Source organism: Chelonia mydas, chromosome 12 (assembly GCF_015237465.2).
Source record: "Chelonia mydas isolate rCheMyd1 chromosome 12, rCheMyd1.pri.v2, whole genome shotgun sequence".
Taxonomy (NCBI): domain Eukaryota; kingdom Metazoa; phylum Chordata; order Testudines; family Cheloniidae; genus Chelonia; species Chelonia mydas.
In genome coordinates this window covers 39,349,893-39,371,179 of record NC_051252.2, presented here as the reverse complement: position 1 = coordinate 39,371,179, position 21,287 = coordinate 39,349,893, and the positions used below count along the sequence as shown (strand labels likewise).

Here is a 21,287-nt window from a genome sequence, read left to right as displayed (position 1 = left end):
CATTGCTTAGCACTCCAGATGGGACATATACAAATCTGTGATTGTACTGTTCCCCACCCCCTTGCCCTTTGTGTTTCACAAGCAGTTGTGTTGTGGTTCTTTTCAATAAATTGATTTTTTGGCTTTGAAAACATTCTTTATTATTGCATAACGTAAAAGAAACCTTAGCCCAGGAAAGCAACAGGCACTGCAAGTCAGTGTTTCATACGTAGCAAACACAGATTCCTACTGCACTTCACTCCCGTGCAGGGCACCACATCAGACATTACTGTTGGCTTTCAGCCTCAAATTGCTCCTTCAAGCCATCCCTAATCCTTGCAGCCCCGCTCTGGGCCTCTCTAATAACCCTGCTCTCTGGCTGTTCAAATTCAGCCTCCAGGTGTTGAACCTCCAAGTTCCATGCGTGAGTGAATCTTTCACCCTTCCCTTAACAATTGTTATGGAGGGTACAACACGTGGATAAAACCGCGGGGATGCTGTTATTGGCCAGGTCCAGCTTCCTACACAGACAGCGCTAGCGACCCTTTAAACAGCCAAAAGCACACTCCACACATTCTGCACCGGCTCAGCCTGTTGTTGAACCTCTCCTTGCTGCTGTCAAGGCTCCCTGTGTAGGGTTTCATGAGCCACGGCATCAAAGGGTAAGCGGGGTCTCCAAGGATCACAATGGGCATTTCGACTTCCCCTACGTTGAACTGCTGGTCTGGGGAAAAAAGTCCCAGCTTGCAGCTTCCTGAACAGGCCAGTGTTACAAAAGATGAGTGCATCATGCACTTTTCTGGGCCAGCCTGTGTTAATGTCAATGAAACGCCCATGATGATCCACAAGTGCCTGGAGAACCATAGAGAAATAGCCCTTCCGATTAATATACTTGGAGGCTAGGTGGGCTGGTGCCAGAATTGGAATATGCTTCCCATCTATCGCCCCTCCGCAGTTAGGGAAACCCATTTGTGCAGAGCCAGACACAATGTCATGCACGTTACCCAGAGTCACTGTTCTTCTGAGCAGGATGTGATTAATGGCCCTGCAAACTTGCATCAACACAATTCCAACAGTTGACTTCCCCACTCCAAACTGGTTAGCGACCGATCGGTAGCTGTTTGGAGTTGCCAGCTTCCAGACTGCAATAGCCACCCGCTTCTCCCCCGTCAGGGCAGCTCTCAATCTCGTGTCCTTGCGCCGCAGGATGGGGGCGAGCTCCTCACACAGTCCCATGAAAGTGGCTTTTCTCATCCAAAAGTTCTGCAGTCACTGCTCGTCATCCCAGACTTGCATGACGATGTGATCCCACCACTCAGTGCTTGTTTCCCAAGCCCAAAAGCGGCATTCCATGGTGGTGAGCATGTCCGTGAATGCCACAAGCAAACTCATGTCATTTATATTACTCGAGTCGATATTGTCGTCGGAGTCCTCACTGTCACTTTGGATCTTAAGGAATAACTCGACTGCCAAATGTGATGCGCTGGCGAGACTCATCAGCATACTCCTCAGCAGTTCGGGCTCAGTTCCTGCAGATTGAAAGGGAAGACAGAGCGCACAGTACAAAAACCATTGAAAGATGGCACCAAATGTGGACGGAAGCAAAGGGAATGCTGGGATGTGAACTGATGCATCACGGGGCGTTGGGACAGGACCCAGAGTGCCCCGCACTTTCCGCCCCCTTCCCACAAGCCACAGCTCCAGAATGGGAAGAGGTGCTCTGTGGGATAACTGCCCACAATGCACTGCTCCCAGTGCCACTGCAAGTGCCGCAAATGTGGCCACGCCAGTGTGCTTGCAGCTGTCAGTGTGGACAGACTGCTGTGCTTTTCCTACTGTGCTGTACGAAGGCAGGTTTAACTCACGGCGCTCTACATCTGCAAGTGTAGCCATGCTCTGAGTAGATATAACATGGGAAAACCCCAGAGTTGGGACTGACGGGGGGGAATTAACAAGCAGAATTCTGCTTTCTCTTTATCAGGAGGAGAATCAGTCATCCACTAAAGAATAAGTGAATATATGATCTTCTAGCATAAACTACCTTCCTCCATGCAGAATCCTATTGTCTTTAGTGGGACTCCAAACAGGTGCAAGGATCTTCACTAGCATATCAAACTTCAGAATCTAGGGCCCTAGGGTTTGGAAATTAAATTTTCATTTATGTATATCTTTAAATGGTTTAATTTCTAGTGCATGCTGGGGAGCCTTTTAAAATGGTTCAAGGTTAGTATTAGTAGCTTCTAAGCCTTTGTGTTACTTAGAGAAATTTTCATAAGAACCAAGCACTGATGAATGGTTCCTGCTGCCCATTTCCCTAATGGGGTCACCTCCTTAAAGGGTGCACATATTGCTTGTTGAAAAAAGAACAGGAGGACTTGTGGCACCTTAGAGACTAACAAATTTATTAGAGCATAAGCTTTTGTGGGCTACAGCCCACTTCATTGGATGCACAGAATGGAACATATAGGAAGAAGATATATAACCTACAGAGAACATGAAAAGGTGGAGTAAGAGGCTAATTAATTAAGAATTAGCCTCTTACTCCACCTTGTTATCTTCTTCCTATATGTTTCATTCTATGCAGCCGATGAAGTGGGCTGTAGCCCACGAAAGCTTATGCTCTAATAAATTTGTTAGTCTCTAAAGTGCCACAAGTACTCCTGGTTTTTTTGCAGATACAAATTAACACGGCTGCTACTCTGAAACATGTTGCTTGTTCTAATTAGTTCTTCCATGTTTAATGACAGTGTTTTTTCCATCTTTCTTTCTCTTCCTTTGACTATTTGTGTTTTTTTGTTTTTTGTTTTTATTTTGGGGGATCAGGGGTACTTGATGCTGTTGCTAATGAAAAACAGGAAGATTCTTCTAAATTACAGGCTGTGAAATGCTGGTAAGAAATCTCCTCCTGTGAGTATTGTCTATGTTTTTCCCACTATTGCATGTCTGTTTTCTATAGACATAAAAATTATAAAATGAGTATATTTTAACCTGTTTACAAATAATTTAAAAGTATGGCTACTTATTTTTGGCATTCCCCTCCCTCATCAAATATATGTATGCAAACACCATAGACGATATCTGCAGAAAATAAATGTAAGTGTAGTAAAGTATATTTTGGCAATATAGGTGCCACTTCTGAATTGTATGGTATCCCCACAAGGCATTCTGTGACTTTCCTGGCAGTTATTCCTACCCTAGTTCTCGTCTTCCTGTCCCCTGCAGCTTCCATCAGTTCAGATCTCCTCCTGAATTTCCTGCTTCCAGACACCCTTAGTCCTGCTTTGATCCTATTCCCAATTAGCATTCCTGCTATGCATCTTTCAGTCTTCAGTCCCAGCCTGTGTTGTTGTGTAAAGCTGATAGTTTGAGCAGAATACACAGTAACCTCTTTTTGTATGGATTATAAAAACTGTCAAAGTTTTCTTCATTTTGGCAGTTTGACTGGTGAAAACAAATTTAAAGGGAAAAATAGTAATGAACTGTACTCCATATATCGTGGATCGTGGCTCCCGTTTATTGTTCCTGTACATTTCTTTTGTTGTTTTTCATTTGTAGGCTGAACGTATTCACTGTGACAATGTACAAAAGCACCAGCTTTCCAGAGTCTTTGCAACAGTTCTTCATTCACACCCTGACTGAGATTCTTACCTATAATCCTTTGTTGAAAGGTAGGAATCAAGGAAGGAAAGGCTAGCTCTTCATGCTGTAGCTAGTGCATCAATCCTTGGCTGTAATGTGATATAGTTATAGGAAAAAATTGAGTTCTAAGTGTACAATACAGTCATGCTTGATGTCACTTTTTTGTGTGTGTGGTTTATTTTCTATTGGCTTACATCAAATGTTAAGGCAGGAGGGCTGCTGGTCTTTGGTGCCTACTCTAAAGCATGACTTGTCCAGGAAGAAATACATTTGGACTGCAAAGCACATGGAAAATAGCCCCATTGAACTGTGGTGTGGCGCTGCTTACCTGCTAATTGGGAGAAGTTTACACATAGTACTAAATGCAGGCTGTCTGTTAAAGTGTGAGGAAAGGTGGTGAATCACTTTCTGAAATATATCTGGATGCCTGATTTCAGGGAGGTTTCATGTTTTTATTCCTGATCTAACTACTGGTAATAATAAAACTTGTTTTCTTTCCTGTGGATGCAGCATCTGATGCCATACATATGCAGAGAGAGTGGAGTTTTGCAAGAACCTGTCCACTGCTTACTACCTTGTATCGCAAAGTATGTCTGTCTCCCAAGATTTGCAAAGAGAATATTGTTTATATTTTTGCAGATCTTCAATTTCTGAAAACTTTCACTGCTCGATGTACTAAAATTGGTTTAAGAATATATTTACTCCAGTTTGTATACTTATTTTTCTTGTTGAAATGCTAATAATATACTCTAGATTGAGATGGGACTTCTCAAGAACAGTGTATTTCAGTCACAAAATCTGAGTCACCTAATAGAGGTAGGCAACGGTGTGGTGGAAAGAAAATGTAGTCGTAAGATTTTTTTTGTTCTGATTTAACTTTGTACAACTATGTGTGGATAAAGGAGGGAAAATGAAAGTAAAAGCACTCATTTAACAATAACAGTAACTATAAATATTTAAATAAATAAAGTGCTGGGCGCAGGGCACTTGGGTTGTTTGGTTTTGTTAAAGGACTTGACCTTGCTCCCACTGAAGTAAATGGGAGAATTGCTGTTTGTTGTAGCAGGAATAGGGTCAAAAAGGGCTAGGGTTCTGGGAAGCTGGTGCGTTGGACAGGTAGCTTTGTCTGAAAATAAAGCAGAAGGGAATTATGCATCCGATGAAGTGAGCTGTAGCTCACGAAAGCTTATGCTCAAATAAATTGGTTAGTCTCTAAGGTGCCACAAGTACTCCTTTTCTTCTTATTAATGAAGTCAGGAGTGTCCTGTGAGAAGAGAATCTGGGTGGGTTTCACTTTAGTGCCCGGTTAGAATGCATAGCTAAAGAGATTCACTGTTCCTGTCTTCCAGCTGTTTGTGGCATTCAGTGCAGAGAAGTTGATGTGTCATTTGCAGCAGATTCTGGAGACTCATGAGGTGAACTGGCAGCATGTGCTGTCCTGCTTTTCTACATTGGTAGTCTGCCAGACTGAAGCAGAGCAGCTGGTTAAAGGTACAGAGGGCTGAGAAACTTGGTAGGGAACCTGTGTGCATTGCTGTGTCTTGCTTTCCAAAAGCTGAACAGTCAGCCATTATAATATTAAATTTATAATCACTGCTTTTAGATGGCTTCAGACATTGTATAATTGTCTGCTGTGTTTATAAGGTAATAAACAATTCAGGAGCTCTGCTTTTCCTGTTAAATACTCCAAGTTTCACCTTGATGCACGTGCTACATGCTATGACTTTCCCATTTCTCAAATTTTAAATTCAGCTTGCTGTGGTTATGTGATAACCATCTTAACTGCTAATGTGGTTGGCAGGGTGTTCCAGAGTCTGACTTCTGCCTTCACGTGTGCATTTGCAATGTGATACTAGTAGGTAAACTCCATTTTTCTGAGTTTCCTATTGTGCATTCAATTGCTGTATTCTGTGCAGTGCTTGGAGCCCTGTAGAGTCTAAAGGATTTGTTGAATAGCAAAAGTGCCTTTTTATTATATATGAAAAGATGTTGAGATAGAGTCCCAAAGCCTCTCCCAAATTTGAATCTGTAGTGTAGTATTATGTGCTGCCCCTTGTCCCTGTTTCCCAGACCTCTTTTTTTCCACAGATAATTGGCTTCATTTATTGTAGTAATATTCCAACACAGTTGCCAAGATTCCATTAAGTTTTTACCACAGATATTTAGTGTTTTGGGCCTATTGTTATACCTTTTCTAGACCTACTGAGCAGTCTGCTGATAAAAGCCTTTGAGAATTACGATATGGAAAACATGATCACTGCATTCTTGATAGCTCGTCAGGCTGCCCTTGAGGGTCCTGCTGTGTTCATGCCTTATGCTGAATGGTTTAAGGTAAGACTAAATAAGGACTAACTGGGAATCTTATTCCTTAACTGAAGAGGAAGTGTGTACAAGGGAGACAGTTGGAAAGAATGAGTTGATATAAACCTGTACAAGAAGATCTTCATTTCAGTCAGTCAGCCTGGAGTAGAAATAGAGCAACAGTTGATGATACTGTATATTATTAGTCTTAAATATTGCCTTTGTATTTACAAATAAATTGCTTCTTTAATCAGTCTAGCTTTCTCTGCTCTTTCCTTCCTCCCTCCCTAACTCCTCGTTGGCTTCTCCATTTATTGGTCAGAAATGTCTCTCCTTGCACAACATTTGTTACGATCATAATTGAAATCATCATTAACACAAGTTGTAGGCTAGAGAAATGCATGTGTAAGGTACTCATGTTTACCAAAAATGTGTGTGCAGTTTTTGTAATTGCATGTGTTGATCAGTTAGGATAATTGATCATTTGCTTTTACAGTTGTAAATCTGTATGCAATTTACACATACAAATTCTCATGCATTTTTGTACATGTAAATTGTCTTGAAAGGTCTGAAAATATGTCCTGAAGCTTTTGATGGTGAAATATTTAGGATTTATTGAAAAGTGAAATGATTCTTTGTTTTGTGTTATCTTAATAAATCAATATATTATCCCTGTAATGCTTAACTGTATCAGAACAAAGATATATTTCCCCTGTGTAGAAACCGGTGCATTTGCTGTTGCAAATCCTTCAGTATATCACCTCATTTAACTATCTATAAATGTCCTCACGAGAGAGCATTAAATCAAACTTTGATATTTACTGTGGTAGATTTTCCAGCAGATTGATTTATTTTTTTTATAAATAGTATCCTTTGAATATCTTTTTGCAGAAACACTATCTGTGCAGATAAGATTTGTAGGGTATTTGGGATTTCTGCACTGAGTGTAGCAGGGTGCAACGGTAGTAATTTTATCAAGCCTGAAAGACAATATTCGCATTTTCCCCCTTTCAGGTTTCCTTTGGCAATGCCAGTGGTTACCATGGTAGCAGTAAGAAGGCTTTGGTCTTTCTCTTCGAGTTCCTATCAGAATTGGTTCCCTTTGAAGCACCCCAATATCTGAAGGTGAGAAGCTTCTTATGGAGATCATTTTCTTGTGGGGCTGTTAGGGGTCTGTTCCAAACTGCTTCAGCTTATCAGACTAAGGTCACATGGCCCTTGACTGGGCCAGATTATTATTATAACTTTCAATATGTACCTGAGAAGCAGGACCAAGTTTTCTCTGTAAAATAAAGTAGCAGAGGGTTCTTTTAATGCCTTGACACAATGAAGAAAGAGTACCTTGGGACTAAATTAAAATTCATAGCAATTTTTTATGTGGAAAGATTTCCTTTGCTATATAACTGGCTTTTCTGTGAGCTCTTAAGCAGGCAACAGTGCCTTGTCATTGTCTAGCTTCAGAGCTCCCAGGAATCTGTAAGGAGATGAACCAGAAGCTGGCTTTTGTATGCTGTCAAAATAATAAACCCTTGCTTTGAATTTTACTCTTTAGGTCCATATAATGCATCCACCTTTTGTACCAACAAAATACCGTCCCTTTCTCTTGGAATATATCACTCTGGCCAAAACCCGATTGGCTGATTTCAAGGTTGGTGAAAAACATTCTCCTCCACCTGAAAAATCCTTTTCCATCAGAATATCAGTTGCTCTGTGACATTTTCCTTTTTCTTGTGACTTACAGGTTGCTATTGAAGACATGGGGCTCTATGAGGATTTATCTTCAACAAAGGAAGCTGTGCAGGTACTGGAGGATTTTCCAGGATGACTTCCAGTAAATTATACTTTTTGTTACTGTGGTAACACTTCTCAGTACAAAATTACACAGCATTATTGGCTACATGCAAAACTATGCAAAATATCAGCTCAGTAAATAATTAATTAATTATTTTTAATTTTGTATAGCATCTGTTGTAGAATCTACATGACTCTCACATTTAAGGGGAATAATCCATGGTGGGAGAGAGTTGTCTACAGATTGCAGTTGTATACTGTTTTGTTTAAGATGTATTTTGAATAATACTAATCAAAAAGGGAATATTTGGCTTGATCCTTTTGAGTCACACTTTATTCTATATTTTCTGTATTTTGATTAGTTGGTAATGCAATAGGATATGCTGATGGAATGTGGAAATAAGTAAAGAAACTGAATATATTTTAAACTGCATGAAATAGGGCTATTGTCAGTGGTGCAGCAGCTGAGTACATTGGTGGTTTGTCTTAGGAGGATCAAATTCTATTTAAGTCCCTAGTGAAAGGGTCATCTAGCCTCTTCCTCATCTGCATTAGATATGTTTGCACACTGGGAGATTGCCACAAGTTGTTGCAACTTCATGTGATTAGCAGCCTGCTTGAGAGACGCCTAGATTGCCATACCCTGCATTCTGTATAGTTCTAGCCAATGCAATTAAGTGAAAGGTTATGAGCACTGAATTCAACCCCAAAAGCCAAAGCACATGAAATACAGAAGATAGAGCAGCCTTACCAGTATACTTGCACTGTTACTCTCCATACCAGCCTATTTCAGTTATGTAGTTACACCCTTTGTCTCTGTGCTGTAAAAATAAGACCACCATTACTAAGCATGAAAGAAAAGGCAAGAATGATTTACTCTGTTATGCTAAAGACTTTACTATGCTGTTCCCTCCTTGTCACCTACATGAGCCAGCCCCAGAGCCAGGCACTTGAAGATGTTGAAAAGGCCATTCGGATATTTGAAAATACAGGGAAGATCCCAACAAGTGTGATGGAGGCCAGGTATGGTATCTTTGTAGAAGTTTCTCAAAAGATTCTGTTTCAAGAGCACATCAAAGAAAAAATAAGAGAAAAGTTTAGGATGGAAGCAAAGAAGTACTTAAGAAAATCTTGCTAATTTATCCAGTGCTACAGTAATCATCTAAGCTCAGGCTATTTGTGCAGATGATACTCAGAGGATAAAAAGGCCATGTGCACACAGAAGGAAAGACACTGGTTCCGTTATAAAGCCATCTTTTGAGGATGTTTAAAAATCAAGAAACCAGTGTCTATAAGAATGCACTGTGTGAAAAACCCAGTGTTTCATGCTATGAATACTAACTGGGAATTTGGACTCTATCCTCTGAGAAGCTAACAGAAAGGAAACCCCACAGTAAGAATAGTTAACCCGGGTATGGTATTTCTCCATTTTAAATTGCTGAGTTTTTATGGTTAATAAAGTTTGTTCTGGTTTTTAACTGAAGGAACTATACTCAAATATTCTTATTTGTGTAGCAAGCAGAAATCACTCCTAAGATATTAACCAAATTGCCCTCTGTATTTAGTTGCTAATCTTTTCCCCTTCTGTTTCAGTATTTTCAGAAGACCCTATTATACTTCCCACTTTATTCCTGCTTTACTCATGCCACGTGTGGTTAGTATTTTTCTTATCCTTTCATTTGGAAACATGTTTGTGGGTAGTAAATGCATTTCTGACTTGGCTGCTTTTTGTTACAGCTCCCTGAAATTCCAGACTCGCGCATCGTTTTTATAGACTCCTTAAAGAGGTATGAAAATAAAGCACATGAGGCAAAGGGAGTTTCTGATTTTCTGGACTATGTGTTAGGAATGTTTGACTACAGAATCAGGTTATCTGAGGTTCATGCACTGACACCTTGTTTGCAAAATGGTACCTACTAGCTAACCTCATGGATAGGATTTCTCCCCCTCTGAGACACCTGGTTTCAGCTGGCAGGTACAGCGCCTTGCTGCTGGGGGTGGGTTTGCTGCAATGGCAATACTTCAAGATCTGCCTTTGTTTTGTCAGGATAGTGTCTAAGGAGGACATACTCCACGTTAAGGACTCAATCATTCCTGAATATTGACGGTTTGATATTTTCTTGACCAGTGGGAATAAACTTGTTTTAAAACTAGCAACTTTTCTGTAGCTGACTTTAACACAAACATTTCTATATGAATGCCTCATTTGTAGGCATTCAATTGTGTCTCTTAATTCCAAACTATATCTAAGACTTAGGGCTTGTCTATATGGTGAGATAATGCACTGTATGAGGGTGTGATTTCTAAAGGGCACTAACGTATTGAGCATTAATTGGTCCTTATAGACCCTGCTGGTATTCTTTAATATAGTGCTGTCTGAAACAGTACTACGTTAAAGTGCACTAGGGAACGCTTAGTGTGCACCAGCAGGGTCTACACGGACCAACTAAAGCACGTTAGTACGCTTTAGAAATCACACCCGCATAGAGCGTATTACCCCACCATGTAGACAAGTTCCTAGCTGCATGTTACAACTTAAACTGATATAATTGATCTAATCCTGCTGTAAACACTGTAACGAACATTTAGTATTGTTTACCTTCCTATCAAGTGTTTGGAGGTCATACAGTCTTTGATCTCAGTCTTGTCCTGCACTTGAGATGAGTGCATGCTCTGTCCAATAACTGCACTCCCTTTTGTGCACTCTTGCCCCCACATATTATATAATACTGCTAATCTCTAGTGTGCAACTATCTTGACCTTATGCCAGATCATAAAAATGTTGTCAAGTGCAGTGTCTGCTTTAGTGTTACTAGTCTATGGGGAAAAATTCTTGTATGAAATATAGTTATGCACTTACTTTAATGAGTCTGAACTCTGTGGTTAAATGATGTAAATGGAAAAAAAAACTTTCTCTTACTGCAGAGCTGACAAAATTCCACCAAACTTGTACTCCAGATATGTCCAAGCTTGTCATTTTTTGAAAGAGAAACACTTACAAGGTGAGAAATATCGGTATTTACTAAAGCATTAGTTTGTTAGAGCAATGAACCAAGATTAAACATCTGTTTTCACCGATGCCCTTTTAGATAGGAATTTTTCCAAGCATTACAAATCAGATTCTTTCCCTATATATAGACAACAGTGATTGGAGTTTTATTAATACATAAAACAAAATATATTGTAGTTTGATTCTGAATTTTATTAGGGTGGTGTTTGTATTAAATATATTTGCTTGGCTATCTGCCATCCAGGGTGATGGATGTAATAAAAATGTGTAGATAAATAAATGAGTGATCTTTGCTTTTCTTTAAGACTTTATTGGCCTCTGGATTTCCTCCTCCCCAGCTTCTCTAGTAGTCAGGTTTGTACATATAATTCTGGTGAGAATTTTGCTGGTTATTGACAACAAGGAGATGCCCTGACAGCTGTTGCAGGATTATCTGTTACCTTTTCTGTTTGTACAAGTGGACGATGGATGCAACCTTGTACTCCTGGGGTATAGTTCCTTGAGTCCACATTGACTGGAAAAATTCAGTCAGTTTCAGAGCCATGTGCAAGCCTCTGGCTTTATAGACTTCTGGTATAGCATCTGCTCCAGGTTCTTTACCATTTGACAGCAGGTCCATCACTTTTGCAGTTTCAGTGAGCGTTGGGGGATCAGCAAGAGATATGTTAATATCAATCTGGGGCAGTTGATCAATTGCCTCCTTGCTAATAGATGCTTGATATGTTGTTAACTGTTCTGCCCACCTTTACTGTATCTTTTCTTTGTCAGTGAGCAGTGTGATACCATCAGCAGTCAGTACTGGAAATGTTCCTGATGATTATGGCCCATAGATTGTCCTTAGAGCATCATAGAAATTCTTCATACCATTGCTGTCTGCATAAGACTGACTCTCATCTGCCTGGCTGCTCAGTCATCAGTTTTGCATCTCTCTAAGTTTGCGTTGGACAATCCTCTTGATGTTGTTGAAGACTGCCTTCTTAGACGTTGAAATGCTGTCTCCTAAACAGGCCTTATGGAGCCGATATTTCTCATTCAATAGTCTCCCTTTGTCAGTATTGTTTTCATCAAACCAATCTTGATGTTTACGTGTGATGGAACCATGGATATTTGATGCAGCTGAGTACATGATGCCGAATTTTCCTTGATGTTGTTAGTTTGCATCAATTGTTACAAGTTGCGCAGTTCTTCAGCAAAGGCCTGTTTCACATTCTCCTGTTTTAATTTGGAGACATTAAGCTTTTTGGGTGCTTTTTTTTACCTTGTGGTCTTCCACTAGGATGTATCTGGATATTCAGCTTGAAGACTATAAGCCTTTGATCAGTCCAGCATTCTGCATTTCTCATGGCCTTTGTCACTCTAACATCCTGTTTATCTCTTCTCCTGATGATGACATAGTTAATATGAAGCCAGTGCTTGAAGCTCAGATGCATCCAAGACCTCTTGTCACAGTTTGACAGGTGGAAGACTGTGTTGGTGATGTCTTTTTTTGTGTGATTTTTTTTCGATCGCTGTAGCAGGATCCCCATCAGCTGCAGTATTCTGACCAGGGTTAAGGTGAAGCAGAAAATGTTTAGGCCACCTGCTGAATTGCCTTGTGCAACACATTGGATAAGGACTCCTGCCTGAGAGACAGTGTGGCTTCAGGAAAGGATGCAGGATCATAGACATGGTGTTTGCAGCTTGTCAACTTCAAGAGAAATACCAGGAACAGAACTCCAACCTGTATATGACTTTCATTGACCTGAAAAAAGCATTTACTATAATCAGTTGGGAGGGCCTTTGGAAGATCATGGCAAAATTCATTTGCCCAGAGAAATTCATCACAATGGTTCGGCAATTCCATGATGGCATGGTCCCTTGTGTTATGGATGATGAGTCATCTGAACCATTCCCAGTCATCAATGGAGTCAAGCAGGGCTGTGTGTTGGCCCCAGTCCTCTTCAGTATGAGGTTTTCTGCCATGCTTACAGATGCCTTTTGTGACTGTGACACTGGGATTGGCATCAGATACCGGACTGATGGCAGATTTTCAATCTGAGGAGACTACAGATAAAGACACAGGTACAGGAAGTGACAATTCATGATCTTCTGTTTGCTGATGACTGTTCTCTGAATGCCGAATCTGAGTCTGACATGCAGCGGAGTATAAACTGTTTCTCTTCAGCTTGTGATAATTTTGGTCTCTCAATCAACCTCAAGAAAACAGAAATGATGTACCAGCCTGTGCGAGGAAAACCTTACATAGAGCTGCTATCACAGTGAACGGCGAAACCCTTCAGGCAGTGAACAAGTTCACCTATCTCAGCAGTACACTGTCATGTGCAATTCACAGCAATGATTAAACCAATGCCAGAATTGCCAAAGCAAGTGTTAGCCTTTGGCAGACTACATGCAAATGTGTGGGAGCGCAGAGGCATTAGTCAACAAACAAAACTGAAGTCTACTAAGCCATTAAGTTGCCAACTATGATCTATGCATGCAAAATGTGGACAGTGTACAAACGCCATGTTATGAAGCTAACTCACTTTCACGTGGGCTGTCTGAGGAAACCAATGAGGATAAGATGGCAAGACCAGGCTCCAGATATTGAGGTTCTCATATGGGCAGGTATTCCAAGCATCCATTCTCCTTGATGAAATCACAGATGAGATGGGCATGCCATGTCACCAGAATGTCAGATGAACAACTGCCAAAGATCTTTTAGGGTGAGCTAAAGTAGGGAAAGCACACTCAGGGAGGCCAGCAGAAATGTTTCAAAGACTCAACATTTCGACATTGACCCAGATATTTGAGAAGATCTTGCCCATGATCATTCTACCTGGCGAAGTTTCATCCATACTGGAGCTACAGTCTGTGAGCAGAGGAGAACCACTGAGGCACACCAGAAGCACCAGCAGTGTAAATCTCACAAGAGCAGTATGTTCACTGTTAATCAAGTAACTCATAGTGGCATCTCTTGCTAAGTGTGCCACAGAGAGTTCAAAGCTCAAATTGGCCTGATCAGCTACTCATGTGTTCACAGAAACCAAACCAATCAATGATGTCTTGGTCATCTTCAGACTTGAAGGATGAACAACAACAAGAACACAATGGCACATATAGTTCTGTAGAGTAGTGGTCATTTGGATATCACGTTTTAAAAATCTGGTGGCTGTCAATTTGCAAATGGAAGAGTCTGTAGAGAGGTATATGTATTGTTACAGTTTCTACTGCAAATCATTTTCTGTCAACAAGAGAAAAAATTTTCCCATCTAAATTTAAACTTTATCAGCTGTCTTTGTGGTGATAGACTGCAGTTCCATGTTGCGGAGCCTCAAGAAAGCAACTATATTAAGTGTCTTTTTGGCTGAACTTGGTCATTTTATTGCTATAGGATTGATCCAAACTCAGTCAGGTATTGGCTCTTGGAATGTGAGAGCATAGGACTGTCTACAGTGAATGAAGCGCACTTGTGGCAGACGGAGTTAGTTGCTACAATGGCAATTCCAAAACTATGTCTAATTGCTAGGTCATATTTAGCAAGCAGGTAGTTGGATTTCTGCTGCCCTTTGGGGGGCAGGGAGACGAGACCCATGTTCTATACAGGAGCAGGAATTAAGGTTAAGGAGCTGAGGTAGAGATACTTTATTGGATTTCTGTACCTCCTTACTCTTGCCACCATTTTTAATTCCTTGCCAAATCTATATATGAACACTTGCTGTGATTGCGAACCTGACTTCTAAAAAGCCATGTACGTGGTTCTGTAAAAATCATTACCATAGTGTCTTCATCTCTTCTTCTTCAGAGATTAAGTGCTCTCAGCCCTGAGTAACATAGTCCTCAGTAGTCTGCAGAGTGAGAACCTAAGTCCTGATCTTCTGCATGACAGTACTTCATCCAGGCTTTGTTGTGGTCCTGCCTTTCAAAGGATGGGATAAAGTGCATGCCCAAGGAGAAGGGGATGAGAAATAGATCTGAAAATGTAACAATTACAGTTGCCAATCCACACCTGTTTGAGGTGGATTTAATTTAAGATCCCATCACAGCCATCATGTTGGTGCTATTGTAAGTTTTTGAACGGACTCTTTTATGTATTCTCTGTTAGCAAATGGATTTTCAAAACACTAACATTTTAAAATTGGCAATATCTTCAAATACAAGGAAGTTTATTTCAAAATCATGAAGTAATGCAGGTCAAACTAGCATGGGGATTGGCAACCTTTGGTCAGCACATCCCTCGGCCCACGCCGCTTCTCACAGCCCCCATTGGCCTGGAACGGCAAACCCAGCCAGTGGGAGCTGCGATCAGCCAAACCTGTGGACGCTGCAGGTAAACAAACCGTCCTGGCCCACCAGCGGATTTCCCTGACGGGCCGCGTGCCAAAGGTTGTCAATCTCTGGACTAGCTAATATGAAACAGGAATATTTTACAAGTGTGTTCAAAAGTTTGTACACAGAAAATAACTCCTGCTAAGACCACTTCAAACATGAAAAAAGTCTCACAAAGAAGCAGTAGCTATATAGGGAGGTTTCAACCCCTTTTGCGTAACATGAAGACACAGATGCTGTTAAATACCTGATATTCAGCTGCTTAGTGTCCTCCTGGTTTCCAGGAGATGCAGAAGTACTAAGTGGTGACAGTTGTGCAGGTCTCTGTGATCAAAATAAAAAGCTTGTAAAGAATCATTTGAGTTGACAATGACCTCTAGTGGCTCATCCTAGTTAATATTTTCTACATCATAGTAGAACTGATTCAATAGGGCCTAAATCAACCTTGGTGCATGTGACATTATCCAGGGTTCAATCTGTTGACTGTTGAACAGCTGTGTCCCCTTAATTCTCTAGCCTAGGGTGCCTCTTGCGTTGCTTTGCTGTCAGAACATCCACTCCTGGCCTGTTTGCATAGCCTTCAGCATGCAAATTCACTTCCATTTAAATACATGAGAACTCTGACCAGTCACTCATGAATTACATACAGGGCGACACCCTCAAATTCCCAGTCCCAGCCTTGTCCCCCAGAAATGTCTTGTACTGCTCAGTACCCTTCTGAACAGTACAAACTCATAGAAAGTCTGTTCTTTCATCAAAGGAAAATGATAATGCACCAGCCTTGTTATCCCTAATAGCTTCCTACACACTTTAATCCAATACCTAATTTAACAAACTAAATTAACTTAAAAACAAAAGGTTTTGTCTCACCATGTGCTACAGCAATCTGTATTAGCTGAAAAGCCTTCCAGCTAGGACCACCCCACCCCCAGTTCAATTATGCTTTCTTTGTCTTTTGAGCATTGTAGCTGCCATGAGCAGATACTGGGGGGGAGAAGAGAGGTGAAGTGGAGGCCACGGTCTCTCATTCTTATACCACTCTCCCCTCTTTGAGGATTACCCCCAGCTAGGGTGTAGGTGACAAGCTGTCTGCTGTGGACGAGAGATTTGAACTATCCCTGTGATTAAATGTAAATTTCTTTTTTACACCTTTTCCCCCTGCCAGAGAATGGCTGCTTAAGCAGGTGACAGACTTTTAACATCTGGCTGGGAGTTGGTCTGTCCTTTGTTCCTGAAAAACTGGTTTGGGCTTCAGAGTAGCAGCCATGTTAGTCTGTATCCGCAAAAAGAAAAGGAGTACTTGTGGCACCTTAGAGACTAAAAAATTTGAGCATAAGCTTTCGTGAGCTACAGCTCACTTCATCGGATTCATTCAGTGGAAAATACAGTGGGGAGATTTATATACATAGAGAACATGAAACAATGGGTGTTACCACACACACTATGATGAGAAAAGAAAAGGAGTACTTGTGGCACCTTAGAGACTAACCAATTTATTTGAGCATAAGCTTTAAGCATAAGCTGTAGCTCACGAAAGCTTATGCTCAAATTGGTTAGTCTCTAAGGTGCCACAAGTACTCCTTTTCTTTTTGCTAATACAGACTAACACGGCTGTTACTCTGAAAACTGTGACGAGAGTGATCAGGTAAGGTGAGCTATTACCAGCAGGAGAGCAGGGGTAGGGGGGGAACCTTTTGTAGTGATAATCAAGGTGGGCCATTTCCAGCAGTTGACTTGGAGCATGTTACAGCAATGACACATAGTTGAATCTTCTAACTTTATATACAGTGTTGATACACACATTTTACTAGGACAATAATGTTCAGCAGATTGAGTTTTCCAGTGATATCTCACATGGCATACTTTGTGCAAAATTTATCATCGTCTTGTAAAAATGGTGAACATAATAGTGTAACTGTCACAGAGTAATTATATGGATATCAGTGGAATTATACCAGGGTTGAATTTTGTCCATCTATAAACCATCTCTGTTAATTTTGGTCTAGCTTTGGCTCTCACTATAAAGGAGACTCAGCAGCCTCTCTTAACAACTTGTTGTATTGCTGAACTGTTATAACAATCAGATGTTCCCTAATTAACCTAATTCTTTACCTGAAAAACCTTCACTTGTCCTAGGCTGTTTGAGTTATTTTTGGCTCTGTTAACTGAGACACTGTTCCTACTTGCTGAACATTCAATGACAAACTCTACTTGATGGTTTCTAGGGCTGGACTATTCTGAATTGAAATGTTGCTGGTGGCAGTGTCTCTATGGTGACAAGTGGGAACTTGCCTTCTTTTGCAATTCAAACAAAATAAACCCAATGTACCCAGCTGGAGATTTTTGTAGAGTTCTTGCTTTCTTGTTTGAGGAGAATCTGATTACTTGGTGTTTAACTTGGTATTTCTGGAATGTTTTCCCAGCCTTGCTGGGAGAAAAGACACTTTATAGAATCACAGAAATGAAGGGCTGGAAGGGACTTTGAGAAGTCATCAAGTCCAATTCCCTGCACTGATTAGGAATAAGTAAACCTAGACCATCCCTGACAGGTATTTTTCCAACCGATTCTTAAAAATCTTCAATGATGGGGATACCACACCCTTCCTTGGAAGTTTATTCCAGAATTTAACAATCCTTATAGTTAGAATTTTTTTTTCCTAATCTAACCTAAATCTCCCTTGCTGCCAATTAAGGCCATTACTTCTTGTTCTACCTTCAGTGGACATGGAGAACAATCCTTCACTGCTCTCTTTATAACAGCCCTTAACATAGTTGAAGACTGTTCTCAGCTCCCCCCTCAGTTGTCTTTTTTTCTCAAGACTAAACTTGTCAGGTTTTTTTAACCTTTCCTCATACATCAAGTTATCTAAAACTTTTATCAATATTGTTGCTCTCCTCTGGATTCTCTCTCCAATTTGTGCACATCTTTCCTAAAGTGCAGTGTCCAGAACTGGACACCCTATTCCAGCTGAGGCCTCACCAATGCTGAGTAGAGCAGGACCATTACCTCCTGTGTCTTCCATATGACACTCTGTTAATATACCCTACGATAACAGTAGGGACCACCTAGCCAGCTATTCCCCATTTTGTAGTAGTGCATTTGATTTTTTTTTCCTTCCAAGTTGTAGTGTAGTATAATACTTTGCACTTTATTGAATTTCATCTTGTTGATTTCAGAGCAATTCGCCAAGTCTTTTTTTGAATTCTAAACCTGTCCTCCAAAGTGCTTGCAACCCTTCTGCATCTTGGTGTCATTAGCAACTTTTATAATCATATTCTCCACTCCACTGTCCAAGTTATTAATGAACATTTGAATAGTACTGGGCCCAGGACTGACTCCTGTGAGACCACATTGGATATACCGTCCCAGTGTGAGAGATAACCATTGATAACTGTTCTTTAAGTACAGTCTTTCAAACAGTTGTGCACCATCTTATAGTAATTTCACCTAGACCATATTTCCCTAGTTTGCTTATGAGAATTTCTGGAGGCTGGAAGAAAAGAAGAATAGTAAGGAAAATATGAAGTAAGATTTCTTCATTTCTTGGTTCTGAAAGTTAAATTCCTTCCTGAACTAGACATAAATTCATAACTGACTAGTCAAGTGGTACAATGATTTACTCCTGCGGGAATTCTGCGCCTAAAAATTCTGCGCACACTATTTTCAAATTCTGCAAAATGTTGTGTATTTTATTTGTCAGAATAAGACAATATAATCACACTAATTTCAATTATTTTTGGTCGTTTATTTCAAAATATTTGTCAGCAAGTATGTCTGCAACAATACAGACAACAAAAAAGATTCAGAAAATGTTTTTTTGACAAATAGATTCCTTACTGGGCATATTAATACAGAACGCTGAGTAATAATTCATTTAAACTACCATACAGAACCATATTTCCTGCACCCCCCAGAAGCAGTGCAAGGCTGGGGGGAGTCGGGTAACGGAGGAGCTGAGGGAGCGGGAAATAATTGCTGGGAAGGAGCCTGGGTGTGAAATTTGACGGTTGTTGGTTATGGGTGGGAAAAGTATGGAACAGGTTTTTTTGGGGGCTGGAAGGAACTGTTAGGGAGCTTCCCCCATGCAGATCCTGGATGATCCCAAGCCTTTCCCATTCAGTCAGGCACATTTGTCCCTCCACCCCTACTCAGACACCCATGTCCCCATGTGTCTCTGTGCTCCCACTCAGCCACCCCTTGTCCCTATGTGGTCCTGCACCCCCTCTCCGTCACCATGTGGCCCTGTGCCTCCACTCTCATTCAACCCCTGCCCCAGTCTGTCCTCCCCCACTAGCTCTTATGAGCCCCTGTCTGACCCTGTCTGACCCAGCAACCCCATGCTGTCTGTCTCCCCATAGTCCCTCCCTGTTTCCTGACCTGACCCAGCTGGCACAGTGAAGAAGGCATGCTTTCTCTTCCCTAGCATGCTGGGAGTGGCTGCTGTGCTCTATCACCACAGCGTCCTCTGTTGGGTAAAAGGAGGAACTGCAGCAACTTTTCAGCAGAAGCTTTTTTCTGGGGAAAAAATTAAAAATATGCACGGCTCATTGATTATGCACACACAGTAGTGCAGAATTCCCCCAGGAGTAAATGATTTTGAGGATAAAAATGATTCTGTACACTGTGGCAGAGCCATGTTTTATGTGTGTATATATATACACTATTTTATATCCCAAAGTGAATTCTGCTTTCACATTAACCCTAAGTAGAGATCAGAGAATCATTGCTTTAGGCTTTGTGTATTTAAAGTGGTGGTTCCACTCTCTCGACTCTAGTGAGGCCTCAGCTGGAGTACTGTGTCCAGTTTTGAGTGCCATGCTTTCTCCAATTTGTCCACATCTCTGAGAGTGCGCGGAAAGCAACACACATGAGAAAAAGTTTAGAAAACCTGACCTATGAGGAAAGGTTAAAAAACTTGGGTAGGTTTAGTTTCAAGAAAAGAAGATTGAAAGGACCTGATAAGTCTTCAGCTATGTTTAAGGACTGTTATAAAGAGGACTGTGATCAACTGTTCTCCATGCCCACTAAAAGTAGGACAAAAAGTAATGGGCTTAATCTGCAGCAAGGAAAATTTTGGTTAGATTTAGGAAAAACTAAGTACCTAGAATATAAGTTACTGAGTGAGGTTGGGGATTCCCTTTCACTGGATGTTTTTAAGAACAGATTGAACAAACCTCTATCAGGGATAGTCTAGGTATACGGTAACTCCTCACTGAATATTGTAGTTACGTTCCTGAAAAATGTGACTTTAAGTGAGAGGATGTTAAGCAAATCCAATTTCCCCATAAGAATTAATGTAAATAGGAGGGGTTAGGGTCCAACAAAATTTTTTTTGCCAGACAAAAGGCATTATATAAATTTTAAACAAGCAATTTAATTCAGGTACCCTGTATATGTTTTAAACAATTTTAAACAAACAATTTTATACAGGTATTAAACAGGCTGGCAGCCCCCCTATCAGCTTCCCTATGCGCACACCACCACCGCCTTCCGCCCGCCGGTGGACCCTGCGGATCAGCACCTTCCTTCAGCTCCCCCCGCCTCCTGCCCACAGCAAACAGCTGTCTTGAGGCATTCAGGAGGCTGGCTGAAAGAGCGAGGATGCGTGTGCAGCCTCCCCCCTCCCTCTCCTGCCTGCGACAATCAGCTGGTTTACGGTGTTCAGGAGGGAGGGGGGAGGCTGCGCGCCATGTCCCCGCTCCTCCCCACAGCCTCCTGAACACCACAAGACAGCTGATTGCCGCAGGCAGGAGGCGGGGGGAGCAGGGGGAAGGCACTGATCTGTGGGGTCCGCCGGAGGGCACGTAGGGGGGCTGCCAGCCATGGACAAAGCAGGCAGCCAAACAAAGTTGTAGGGCAGCATTACGCTTCTTTAAACAAGCATGTTCTGAAATAGAGCAGGGACATAAGATCAAAACAATGTTAAGCAAGAGGACGTTAAGTGGGGAGTTACTGTACTTGACTCTGCCTCATTGTTGGGGGATGGATTAGATAACCTCTTGAAGTCCCTTTCAGCCCTATATTTCTAGTATTCTAACACAGACAAATAATATAGACCATCTCTCTCTTCTATTTATATAGATGGATCAATAGAAGTAGAGACTGACCATCTCAAAGAGCCTGTTGAACAGCTGAAGGCTGAACTGGATAAACTGACCATGCTGATCACAGACCAAAGCAAACATGATGGTATGTGGGGAGGCATGTAGCAGTTACTTTAAAATAAAGTTCATGAAGGCCACTAAGAAAGTGGCTAAT

At 41.2% G+C, this 21,287-nt stretch overlaps 1 protein-coding gene across 4 annotated transcripts in view; it reads left to right on the top strand.

Moving 5' to 3' along the window:
- FANCA (FA complementation group A) overlaps window positions 1–21,287 on the top strand; it is a 69,680-nt gene that overhangs the window by 19,981 nt on the left and 28,412 nt on the right. For 2 of the 4 annotated variants that reach the window (XM_037877941.2, XM_043526517.1), the window contains exons 10-22: window positions 2,803–2,869; window positions 3,535–3,647; window positions 4,129–4,205; window positions 4,968–5,109; window positions 5,816–5,949; window positions 6,934–7,044; window positions 7,472–7,567; window positions 7,661–7,720; window positions 8,645–8,733; window positions 9,304–9,364; window positions 9,448–9,497; window positions 10,636–10,712; window positions 21,111–21,218. In XM_037877941.2, the coding sequence (XP_037733869.1) occupies window positions 2,803–2,869; window positions 3,535–3,647; window positions 4,129–4,205; window positions 4,968–5,109; window positions 5,816–5,949; window positions 6,934–7,044; window positions 7,472–7,567; window positions 7,661–7,720; window positions 8,645–8,733; window positions 9,304–9,364; window positions 9,448–9,497; window positions 10,636–10,712; window positions 21,111–21,218 (1,185 nt within the window). Of the gene's footprint in view, window positions 1–2,802; window positions 2,870–3,534; window positions 3,648–4,128; window positions 4,206–4,967; window positions 5,110–5,815; window positions 5,950–6,933; window positions 7,045–7,471; window positions 7,568–7,660; window positions 7,721–8,602; window positions 8,734–9,303; window positions 9,365–9,447; window positions 9,498–10,635; window positions 10,713–21,110; window positions 21,219–21,287 lie in introns of all 4 variants that reach the window. The other 2 variants (XM_043526515.1, XM_043526516.1) reach the window with 1 other exon arrangement.